This window comes from Fopius arisanus, unplaced genomic scaffold (assembly GCF_000806365.1).
Source record: "Fopius arisanus strain USDA-PBARC FA_bdor unplaced genomic scaffold, ASM80636v1 scaffold00005, whole genome shotgun sequence".
NCBI lineage: Eukaryota > Metazoa > Arthropoda > Insecta > Hymenoptera > Braconidae > Fopius > Fopius arisanus.
Window position 1 is genome coordinate 206,605 of NW_011887744.1, and position 13,158 is coordinate 219,762.

General features: G+C 43.4%; 1 protein-coding gene across 7 annotated transcripts in view; it reads right to left on the minus strand.

Annotated features, from left to right (window-relative positions):
• TfAP-2 (transcription factor AP-2) overlaps nt 1-13,158 on the minus strand; it is a 73,687-nt gene that overhangs the window by 17,740 nt on the left and 42,789 nt on the right. For 4 of the 7 annotated variants that reach the window (XM_011315604.1, XM_011315605.1, XM_011315603.1 and 1 more), the window contains one exon: nt 561-938. In XM_011315604.1, the coding sequence (XP_011313906.1) occupies nt 561-938 (378 nt within the window). Of the gene's footprint in view, nt 1-560; nt 939-2,010; nt 2,697-10,358; nt 11,378-13,158 lie in introns of those variants that run through there. The other 3 variants (XM_011315600.1, XM_011315599.1, XM_011315601.1) reach the window with 2 other exon arrangements.

A 13,158-nucleotide genomic window follows, 5' to 3' on the forward strand; every position in this document is an offset into this window, starting at 1 on the left:
TAATCCCCGTCGGATTGTTACAGACACGCGCAAAAGAGCGGCGGGGATGCACTGAAGAGCGTCAATTAGAGTGAAATTTTTCGCCACGGTGCGCCACTCTCATTATCATTACCAACCCAGGAAGAGGTGAATGTGAAAGTTTTTGTTTCGGGGCTTGATTGACTTAGGTGGAGAAACGATCGAATGCGAAATATGGATGGAAGGCTGGAGTCATTATGTATTTATTGTCTACTAAAGTTTTAACTGATGGAGAGCAGGTTTGATGTATGGTTATCGTATGCGAGCCAGAAGCCCCGGACGATCATGAGGGGGTTAACGGTACTGGAATTCCATGTCCCCTGCGATATAATTTTTTTTTTCTCTGGAACAACCGCGAGGTACGCATCGAGGGCCAGAGCCGGACATTGATTGAATTTTTTGCAGATACAAATTTTTTTTCAGTGGCTCATACTCCTCACTCGCATTCTATTCGCTCAATTCGTTCTATTCGCTCCATTCGGTCAATTAAAATCCACGGGGGGTAGCTTATTAATTTGGATGCAATATTGAAGAGGACTCACCACGTGAATGCCTTCGGCGTCCCTCCTGAGATCACCACTCCTCTGTCCCGCGGAAACTGCCGCGCTCAGATGATTGTAATGATGCTGATGGAGAGTGTTTAGGGTTTGGGTATATGGATCACCAACGAGGTAATCGAGGTGTTGAGGCTGGCCAAGACCATGCTGTGGACTCGCTGGTGCATGATGATGGGTGGGAAAGGGTGGTGGAAAATAGGGTGGTTGAAAATCGGATGCCGTTGGTAAGGATGCACCAGCGTGATGGGGCATACCACCGCCACCATTGCCGTTTCCCCGATGTCCATGGTGATGGGCACCAGAATAAGGCGATGAATTTCCACCACCAAGGGAGGATATGCCCCCGTGACTCGTCAGACGGTCCTGTAACATCAAACAAACATTCCCATTAAAATTTCATCATCCTCTAACAATTACATCTATTTTTTATTCAATTCCCAATGTGAATGGCTTGTTTCATTTAATTTTTTTTTTTTTGCCGGCTTCACTCGATGTTAGATCATGTCAGATATTTCAGGAGTTACATTTGACGGCGCGAGTCAAAGTACGCGTGTTCCTTCCCTGATAGAAAAAAAAAAGCTAGCACATCCGTGCGCATCACGCAATAATCAAGAGCTTCGGCCTTCGTCGAGTCATCGCCAGGCGTTCAGCCCATAATATTCTCGTTAAATCGACAGTCAGAGATATATTTTAATACAACTTATGTAATTCTCCCCTACCCCTACACCACACGTGAGCGCTAAATGTCTGAATGAATAATCAAATGGCTATTTGGCATCGAATAGAACAGACGTTATGCTGACTGAGCGAAAAGCGCAATAACTTTAACATGATTCAACGTCTCAACTGGAGAACAATTGTACCACATCAATGCCAATCAGAGCTCATGCTTTGGATTGTAAAGAAACATTTACAATTTTCTATAGCTCGAGGCCCTCCAATGGATTTTACAACTCCGTATGTTGGAAGGTGCGCATTATGGATTATTTATTACGTTTCATTTTCCACTCACTGCCTGCAATAATTATCCCATTAAATTAGATCCAACCTGACATTATAATTCCCTACTGTGTAAACACTAACAACTCACTGGCCTGTCCCGTGATAACGCATCAATTCGGTACAAAAATTCCACGTCATTAAAAAAGTATTCCATATTTAGGAAAATCGTCTCTTTACTAATGACATAATGAGCTATAGCAACAGATAAATACCACATTCTCAAATGATTCATTTAATTACCCCTCCGTTAAAGTGTTTATTATCCAACGTATTTTTCATCGTTGAAAACTCATTGTTGCTGTAACACACAATACCTCGACCCGAATGAAAATTCTTCTCTCTCATTTTTATTATATTCCCTCCTCCCCCTGTTCGTTGATTTGTTCTTTATTTTTTCCGTGTCTCATCTTATAAATGAAAAAATGCAATTCACCTCGACCTCGATGACAGTGGTCATATCAACATGAGGAGCGTAGCAGAGTGCCAGCTTGTCGGCAGTAGGCGCCTCTGTTCGCGGTGGAAACATCTCGAGTACCTCCAGTTTGCCGGCCCTACGACGAGGTGGGCCTCTGGCCCGTACCCTCGTGCCACCGCTTATTCGCCCTCAAAATATATTCACTCAACTGATAATTCACCCCTCATATCACAGAGAACAAAACGCCCCCCATCAAATCAGCCAGTAATCACTCGATCAAGTCCCGTTTCCAGATCGTAAAATTCCAGATCTCGAAAAAAAAAGAACCAAAAAATAAAAACCACAAATCACACTAGCACACACTCACACCCGTTCAACCGAAGACCCTTAAATTCCCTCAGTCATTTTAATGTCATTCTCGCAGGGGATGCACATCGTGTCCCAATCATTCCGCAAATGACGAGTAAATGTCCCGCGCACCTCTGATTCTCCACCAGCGTTGGACAAGCTGATGTCAACAGCTGATTTGTGTTATACTGCAGTTGATGTTGCGTCGGCGACTGAGTGGAGGGCCCCGGAGCGACGGAGACGTAGGACACTAGGAGACGCTAGATCAGAGACCGAGACGTGGTATCACCTACCACCACCACCATCACCACCAACCGATACCAATCGCTGAATTGCCACCACCCTGGACACATGAGTCCGGTGATTTTTCGAGGTGTCGATGAGCCACTGCAGACCGCTCGACTACTGAATTGTGTGTAACACGCACGTGGCGCGGCTACACGCTAGATCAACCCAAACCCGCGGATCCCCCCCTTTTTCACGGGCGTTAGGCAGTGGCCTAGAGTGATTGCGCACAACCAGGCCCCATGTCAGACACTCGATGGGGCACATGGAGACGCCCCTCTAGCGAATAGCCCACAGACAAGTTGTACTCCTCGCTGAATCGCACCGCAGATCGCGGTGAGGCTTTCGCCGGTGATGATCGCCTCCGCTCCCTCAGTGGAGGGGATATACCACTTATAAACATTTCCCACGCGCCAATATTTTACTTCGCTAAACATCAATGAATTTACCACTTTATCAGAAAGATATATAAAATATATATTGAAATATATATATTTTTTTATGTATTTCTTTAGATGCATTCGCAATGGGATTGATTGGGGATTGATAATTTTTTTTTTATTTCAGCGTACCAATGAAAAAATGGACACGTGTAGCTTTCGGAATGACTCTTCAAATTTTATACCACTTTAATGAGAGATTACTTTTTTTCTGGGTGATAATATCGAAATTAAATATGACGCTTATGTCTTTCATGTAGTGAATTGATATATCGTGGTGCAAGCTTCTGCTAGTCAGACTGGTTTTATTCGGGTTCATTGAGAGCGAGTTAAAAATCCGGTGGAATAAAAAAAATCAACTCCCCTCTCGGTGATTGGAAATGCGTGTCGGAGGGAGGGAGTAAATGTAGAAGACATTCGTATAGATATGGTAGCCAACATTTTTCATCAAATTTATCGATAATCGATGCAAAGTATCGAGTATCAGTAATGAAGAGAAAAATGGATATAAATGTCTGGACACACCCGCAACGATTATGAGGTTTCACGTGGGACGTGAGAATTAAATGTATACTTGATATCACCTGCGAGCTGGTGTTATCCTCCTGATTTCCATGTGTTTCAGGTTCTCCTCAAATTCCTCGTAAAGAAAGAATTAATTGAGTGAAGTAATGAGATGCGATACAGTAGAAATATAGATTTTCCGACGGTGCCAATTCTTTATCAAATGCTGGAAAAATTTTCCACGCTTTCGCCTTAAATATATAAATTATTTAATTTAATGTTTGACACGTCATCACGGTGTTGTGGGAAATAGAAATTAATCGTTACTCACTGGCATTCGTCGATAGTAATTTGGAGATTGGAGTGGAGGCGAAGGGAAAATATATATTGAACGACGACGTGAAGTGATAAAAACGAAATAGTTAAGATGCCTCGGGTATAATGATTGTAATAATGAGAGTGCCATTAGAATTTTCCGGTCGTTAACGAAAGCGACGAAGGAGATTGACGAAACGACACAGTCGAAATAATTGTGGCAGCGTATAGTCTTCAGTGTTTTTATTTTTTATCTCTACTTAGTTTTTAATGTGTATGTATGCGTCTTGTGACAAGCACGGTTAAATTTATTGCCCGTGGCTCATATACCTCTCTCTCTCTTCTTTCTACACTCAGTAATAAAAAGCACCGTTAACTGTGCGAGTGATAGTTTGTGTATATATGTCTCGCAAAATCCGCCCGTTAGGACTTTGATTGATTTTTTTTCACTACACATGATAGAGAGCACCTAGCTTCATAATTTAAACATTTTTCTTTTGCCATAGACTCTCCTGACAATTTCTACCGGTGACGCTAAAGGGAGACGGAGGAATTCTCGAAATTTTCCCAGATATATACGCCTAATTCAAGGATTAAAGAAGGAACTGGTGATATTTATTTCTAAAATTGACTGGTTGTTGATCAATCGATATTTCATAAAACTCGAGGTTAATCTATCTCATTTTATTATTTCCCTGTTAAAATTTTGAGTTGCCCGTAATTTCCTCATGGCTCATTTTTCAATGATGATGAAATTTTGAGAAAAATTTCGAAAATATCGGAGATTTCGAAATATTTAAAATCTGACAAAGCCGATATCGTTTCGAAACTCCTCATTTTCAAGATACAAGGATTTTAACTGTGCAATTGGTCTGGAAATTTTTTTACGCGTCAGTCGCGCCAAGGAAACACCAAAAATATTTCTGTTTAGATCCACAAATCGTTCTGAGAAGGAGAATAAATTTCTTGAATTCAGAAGAGTCATTTAATTTACTCTGTATTTCCCTCAGTGAATGATTTTCCTCTTAATCCCGTCTAATAATCCACAAACACTTGCCACAAAAAAAAAAGGTAGTACGAAGAGGCACCAGAGGAATTCAACATTGTTGAATTTAAAGAGTGTAACGGGCAACGAAAATTATCCAGCGGATGAAGGAGAACAAGTCCGAAGAAAAGGTAAAGCAAAAGAAAAAAAAAATGAAGAGTCGTCGGCGTTGGTCATTGCAGAGAGAATAAAAGGTGTGGTATTCACGGATGGGACGCGGACGATAATTATATAAAAAATGTTGACAATCGGCCAACTCGGATATTTATCAAATTTATGTAAAAATATTTAGCGAAAGAGAAAATTGAGCGACGTGGGGTGGTGGGGTGCGGGTGTACCTGGGGAATGGGGCGTCATCGACGGGGTGCAATCGCGACCCTTGAAGACACACCGAAAGCCGAAGAGACACGTACAACACACGATTTGAGGAGAGGAAGCGATTGCAGGAGGATGAGATAAATACATTGCGAATAAAAGAGGTAGACGGTATAAGAGAGACGATCCGATGGATTGTGAGGGTAGTGGGAGAGAAAAGTCGCTAAACGACATTCCACTCGACCCATCCACTGCGCCACTCAACGGTAACCAACGTCCAACGCCCTTATCCCACTTTACCCCAATCCCTATTTTCCTCAGTTATCCACCTCCCTCTCCACCTCAACGTACCCCCCACACACCCCCCATTCAGTACCAAGCGCACAATTACGCGGTGGCAATTAAACCGGGGCGCACACTCCCCGCCAGGAATTCACGTGCAAATCCCTCCGAACATCAGAAGAAAAATGGAACAAGTTCTATTGAAATTTTACCTCAGAATGCTGAGATCTTTTCTAAAAGATGCAGCTGATTTGTCATAAAAAATCTGGCGATGAGGAAATTTTTTTGGAATTTCTCACGGTGAATTTTGCAGGGAAGTTCAGGGTACCAGTAGGATACTGTGTATTCTATATATTTTTTTGGATGATCGTGTGGGGCACACTGATCGGTCTGAAAAACGATGAGGACTACCATGTTATTCACCGTTAATTTGGGCTGAGAGTTGCGGTGTGTGGAGGATGGAGCTGAGAAATATATGGAGGGTTCGAGATAACGGTATCGACGTCGATCGTTGCGTGTGCACGTTATAACCATGTCCACATTATATCGACATTGGTATTCTAGAATTTTTTGATTCACTTTCCTCAAGACAGGACGTCATGCAGGCATCCAGGATGAACTCTCCCGTTTGGGAAGAATCGTGTAAATGGGGGGGATAAATGATTCTTTAATGTCGACTGATGGAAATTTCCGGAATACTTTTGACAGTAATGGGCTCATCAGTTGAGTGGGTATTTCACGTCGAATAAGGAATTGTTGAAAAGTTTATAACGGGGCGATGAGGAGAGGGAGGAGAGCAATGGCATACTGGGAATTTAGAAGCTATGGAAGTCTCTCCTTTATGGCAGGCGATAACGCGTAATGGTAGTTGAACACTTAACAGTCTGGGTAATTCGCGGGATATAATTGTCGCGAGATTGTGTATGATGGTTCCCACGTCTTGCGCACTGGGACCCACTGTGTCATTCCAATGGGATATTGACAATTGTTGGGTAAAAAGAGGGCGGGAGAGCAAATTGTAGAAATGAAATTTAGTGGTTTTGCGTTATTTCTAGGCATGTCGATGGCAGCAGTTTGAGGAGGCAACTACGTGGTCAGTATAATTGATGGCAATCGCGCGCGCGGCCGGCGAATAAAACGTGCCGCGGATCAGACGTGAGACGCGCGCTCTTTGATACCAATAGGAGATGATCGTTTTCATCTCTTTGCTGTGTCTCCACCCGAGAAAAATCCCCTATCCCCCCTACCCCCCCATCCCCCTCCCGCCCTCTTGTAACTCTTACGTTTGCTACACAAATCCATAATGGGTAGTGCGTAATTAGTTGAGGGGATCGAGCGCGCGAATCGATGGCAATGCCATTCGTGTGATTACAAAAAAAAAAAAACGTTGGGAAAAAAGAATAAAGGGAAAAACAACTTGGGAAATTGTCGCACGAAGCGCTCCTCTTTTAAGACCGGTGATCGCATCCTTTATAACATCCCGGCGAGATCTAGATCTAATGGACAATCAGAGATAAATATACGTGGGGGAAATTTATGGTTTAATCTTTTTGCTGGCAAATGAGGGATTAAAAAATCTTGCCCGAGATTTCCGGTGCATTTGAATTAAATTATTGTCGTATTTCAGTGTCGCTGAACTAGGAGAGAATTTCGCAATGAATAAGCGTATTGAGAGGCAGATAGGTGGGATAAAAATATTGTGATTAAGAAAGTCATGAAGAAAAAAAAAAACAAAGCATCGTTGAGAGAAGAGAAATCTCTGACAATCGATAGTTTCGAAAACGGTGCCGTCATCGATATCGATCAATCAAATAATTTTGTCTCGTGCCACAATCGCAAACCGAGCGAAATACATTTGCCGGAGGATTGACTATTCGAATTAGCCGGCGGCATTGCTCTCATACGATAGCCAATACCGGCGATATATCGTATTGCGATTTGAGCGGGTCTCCACGTGAAAGCTCACTATATGTACTATATATACTACATAATGTTGCAGAGATGCAGGAGACTCATGCATAAATACATGTCGGGTCCCTGTGGTGGATAAGTAGCGACGTAACAGCCAAGGGGTATAGGCCGACAGGCGTGTGCAGGTGCCTCCGAGGCATTTTTTTTTTTCCCTCCCTATTTTTTCACCCTCTATCACCTATTTTTTTCGACAAATCTAGGATAGATCACTCAAATCTCCATAGAAGGGGACTTACTTCGAAAATTGTGCTATAATAGGCATTTCACTTTGCGGAAATGTCTTGAAACCTGACGGTTGTTTTCTTTCAAGAATAATTAGTCACGTTATCTTTAACAAACCCGACCACAGCCACGGCGCCGAAATGGATATCTTCCCTGTAATATTGATATTTTCGGTGATTCCAGTGTGATGTACGATCGCAGCCTGGAAAATTTCACCCTATTACAAGAGATTTTTTTCCGTGATGCAAAAAATTTTGTTTTCTGTGCAGAAAGTATGATGACTATTCCGATGCTGATCCACCGGTTGGTAAACTCAGAGGTGAAAGTCTTGGCCCATCATTTTCGAGCGTACATTTACAAGTGCACACCTATCATTAGTTATATTGCCTTCATAATCAGCATGTAGATAAGTTTAACTTGGATAACAAAAAGGCCATTAAAAATATTTGGAAAGAGTAATTGCGAAATAAAAAGCGGTGTTGATCATTAAAAGCCATTACTACATATTCATTGAGTTGAAAAAATCCACATAGGTACATATATCCATCCGTAATTATCTCTGATCTCGATGTTGACGTGAAGCCTTCTTTTTCGAGAGAGGCGGTAACACGATAGGTCGACCCACTTTTTCTGACATTGACGAGGATGCTTGTGGTGCGTATCATCGTCATGTGTTTTCTCTCCTCTGGTAGAAATTAATTTGACCGTTTTATATTGCCCCTGCTCCCTCCCCTGCCCCCTCCCCACCCCCATTGTTTCCATCAATCCGCGAAAGAGACGAAAAAAAAAAAAAATGTCTCCACCAGGAGTGAAAACCAACGTCACTTATAATTACAATGTCAACTATCAATTTTCAACGGCGGTTTTCTCGCAATGGAAAAATATCTATACGATGAGGTTAGTAGTAGCACAAGTACCAATGGGAAAAACAATAAAATGTCTTGTCCTCTCGACTATAACTTTTCACGCAAGCGCAAAACGGTAAGAAACGTTAAGAGCGATGGTAGAAAATGTTTTTATGGTCACTCTTATACCTCGGCGTTTATTAGCATGTGCGCGGGTATGTGTATGCCTCCGCATACTTTGCCCCTACTCGCATTTCTTAAGGTAGTGCTTGGCAAATATTCTCCAAGTTCTGCAATTGCTGGTAAAAGTCATTACCGCGGTGCCGTAGAGACAGAGAATAAAAAAATGAGCGATAAAATAAGGGGACGAGAAAGATTGAGGGATAGAGGGAGAGAGCTCTGAAGAAAATACATAATAACGAGGGCATTCCTTTTTCAGAGGATGCTTAAAAATTTAACATCTGCCTTGGAGAGTAAAAAACGGCCCTCAGCATCATAAAGATTTTGAAATTTCCGGCGGATGACCTCTGGGACTCCTGGGGTGTGTGAGCATCAGATACATCATACACCTGTGCCTTTAGTTTGAGGAAGTGGCAATTCAGCGTGGGGGGGAGAAAATGACACATGCGAAATGACATGACACGACGAAGGCTAAGAGATTCGAATCGTATAGAGAGGGAGGAAGGCGTGAAAGAGGAGATTGCCCAGTGACTGGAATGCCCGCAAGCAGCGCGTGGCCAGTTGCCCACACCGCATCGCAAACCGATCCTGCATACTCTATTTCACCACCATACCAAACAAATCTTATCCACATATCACCTCCATTCGAGTTGAGAGCTTTTTTTCCTCTTCATCCACCGGGAATAAGTTTAATGAGATAAGTAAACCGGAAAGGGATAGAGCGCAAGAACTCGGCCGGATAAGGGCCCGCTGCTCCGCTCAACACATTCTACAGCTTCTTATCCCTTTCCACCCTTTTTTCTTTTTTTTCTCCTAATTTTGCAGTGTCATATTTTCCCATCCGCTTTCGACTTTTGTCTCTTAACTCAATCCGCGTAAAAACACGTGTTGGCTGTTTCTCCTTTTGGAAAATCGAGGTTTCACGAGTGAGTGAGGCGCATGCAACAGTTGGAGTCACCGGGAATGCTCATGACCAGTTGCCAACCTCTCCTCATATATCACACGTGATATATTATCGTTAAAATACCACTGGTTGATTAATCCAGTGATAATCTCAGCCCCACAATACTCGATTTTCTCGGTGATATAATCTGAGAATTAAATCTCAAAGAGAAATGATATCTGGTACCCACGAGTACCATCACTGATTTTCCTGAAAACCCGTTTGATGACCTCGTCGAGACATGCGCGTAGGCCGATATTCATTAGAGACAAGGAAAACCGAAGAATGGGTTGTGGAAAAAAAAAAAAAGTGAATAACTCGAATGCGTTCACCACGTGAATGTGAGTCAAAGACAGCGTGTACCCTGAGGGTGACTGGGGAACCCTCTTGTCCTCATATGCATATACAATAGAGGTGCCGATCGAAAAACCATGGTAAAGTATAGGCGCGGGATAAACTCGCCGGTTCGATGTGTAGAATGGCCCGAGGCGAGATGTGTTTCCTCTCCCATGCGGATACGTTTGAGGCCAAAGAAAGCGAAATACGAAAAACGGGTTTTCAACCGAGCTATTCCACGAAATATCACCAACACCTATTGATTCTCTTTGGATTGTTAATTCACCTCTGATTAACCATGCCCAATGATTTATTTATTCAAATCATCAACTTACGTCCGCGATGTCATCCTGGAGTGTGTCATCGGTGTTGTCATCCAGGACAAATGCAACATCATTGTTGTTGTTGTTGGACAGTGGGGGAAGCTTTCTCACTCCCTCGTTGTCATTATCTCGTTTCCGTTTACCAGGACTTCTCTCGTGCACCTGATCATCTAGCATGTCCGTAACCATGAGTTCTGACTCGACACTTGTTGGTGATGCTACTTCGTCAAGTGGTGACATTTCTCTGACGATCTCTCGATTATTACAAGCACCCTCGAGCACCGACATTGCTCCACAACAACGACCGATCTGCACACCGATCCATTCGTACGTACGTAGATTTATTATTATTTCGCACTCGAGATTATCTCAACACTCACTATTTATCAGTATTCATCAGCACCACTTCTCCTCGGGTATGCTCAACATCATCATTGCCGATTACAATTCAGCCGCGAGTCCCGCTGAAAATTTCACCGTCCAAATGTTTTAATTCCGAGGACGCATTCGATTGATGGCCACAAGTATCGATTTATAACGTCTCTAATCTCGTACAACTCATTCGAAACTTCAGATTCAACTTCTGTCGTACAATCTTCGTCATCACTGTCAACTCTTTCATATTTCAATGACAATCCGAGGGATTTCGAATATCTTTGGAGATCATTTCAAGCACCACTTGATCGACGAAGCCCGCGGGCTCGAAATTCAAACAGCTGATGATGATCTTGAGCAATCCTAATGAACACAACACAGCCACATGCATTGCCATACATGTGTCAGCTGATTAAGGCAGATTGGTTGATGCGAATCACTGATTTATTTCACAATTGTCACTGGATAAATCACAAATGTAAGGCACACCGTGGATTACGAACGGAGAAACGAGTAGTCACGTGGTGGATGCTGGCAGACAAGGTGAGGATCACGTGGTGGGTGTTTAGATATTTGAATAATTGATAAATGGGGATGGATCGATAAGGTTGTCAATGATAAGTTGATAGAAAGCTAGGTAAGTGAGGTGAGACGCGAGGGGGATTGTTGGTTGAGAGGTCGGTGAGAGAGAAGTAGCGGATGGTGGAGACCGCGTTGGCGCGCGCGCCTCTGGAGAATGGCCTAGAGGCGAAAGAAGGAAAGAAGGGCCGAGTGGCGCCGCCTGCGGCAGGAGGGGGCATAATCCCTCAAAGCTGTATGAGGCTGTGAGCAAGTGTCTGGACCATTCGACCGCCACCACCTCTTCCACCTCCTCCACCTCCTCCACCTCCACCATCTCCACCATCTCCTCTCTCTCTCTCTCTCTGGATTCAACCACCACCATTGCCTCCGCGATATCTTTCACTGCGTTGCGGGATTAAAAATAAAAGATGAAAAAAAAAAAGGAGCGACAACCGCCCGATCGATACCAATCGTTGGACACTACTCAGGACAAGGGTATCCAACGGAGTGACGTGGAGCCTGGACAATTCACCTGTCAGATGCATTGGCAGGAGGAGACAACCGTGCTCGGGAGTTAACAAATTGTATGGAAATGACGCGATTTGCTTGAATAGATATCAATTGACTGCGATGCATTGAATGAATGCACTTGCACCGGGTGATACTCTATACGTATCACCCCGAGATAGGTAAGACCTCGGACCTTGAAGTGTATGAGGCTTTCACCGCTGGCTAAAGTTGCGGTATCTCCGGTTTTTTATTTATTTATTTATTTTTTCACTCCGTGTCCCCACCCACTTGTGCAAGCACCGCCCGCACCTGTCCCTTGGAATTTTTATCCGGAACACCATACGCTATCTCGCAACACATTTGGATGAGACTGTATTCTATCATCCGAGTGATATTAACGAGACAACTTTTGTTATCCGTTGGGCATTATATGTTGGATAGTCGGGGTATTGGTGAGCACCGATGTTGATCGATTTGGTGAAGAGCCACCCCGGCATCCCCTGAGAAATCTCAGAGCATATTTTTCTCGGCTATTCTGGGGTATCCACTGCCGGATGCAGATAGCACTTCTATCCCCTCGCAGACTAACCGTTTGGGCTCTTTGAGGAGACACGTGTGTGATGGCATTGACAATAGAGTGGAAGGCGTCGATGATGGGAAAGGCCATCGCAGTCACTCTGATAGGACATGTGATGTATGTGAGGAATATCGTTGCTCCACGTCAACAATACCTGGTCACATCCCTTTGCTTCTCTCGTCTTGATAACTGGCACATCCCTCACCAAGATCATCAGGCATTTATGATGGAGTCCGTGACTCGATGGTTATGCCACTGCACTTATAGGACACATTTGGAATCGCGCTGTATCCTGAATTGACCAATCGGGAAAAATGGGTGTGGCTGTGTGAACTGATTTTTCGTCGTTGACTATTTGAATCACGTATCAAACTCAAATGAGGATTTGGAGTTGAGCACGTGTTTTTCACTGGGTCGCCGGATATCTGTCGAGGAGAGCTCTCCATGGCGAGCCTGATTAATTCGTTTTCTCGTTACTTTATCGCTTGGGTTGACTCTCGAGTGCTGCAACTACTCACTGTGTTTATCCTCAGCAACCAGACTCCGCACCAGGACAAGTTCTTTTTCCACAATTATACAGTTGTGTTGGTAATGACGAGTACATGTGGATGTGTACCGGGTATATTTCTTTGCGACTCGTTTCTCAGTTCGATTTCGTCGATGTTCGTTATATTTCAAACCAGGTAAAAGTCAACCATACACCATTTCCTATCATACCGCTATTCCTCCCGAGAATTCTCCTCTATATTTTCCATTTGTCTCTCATTTTATTCTTTTTAACTGCTTTTT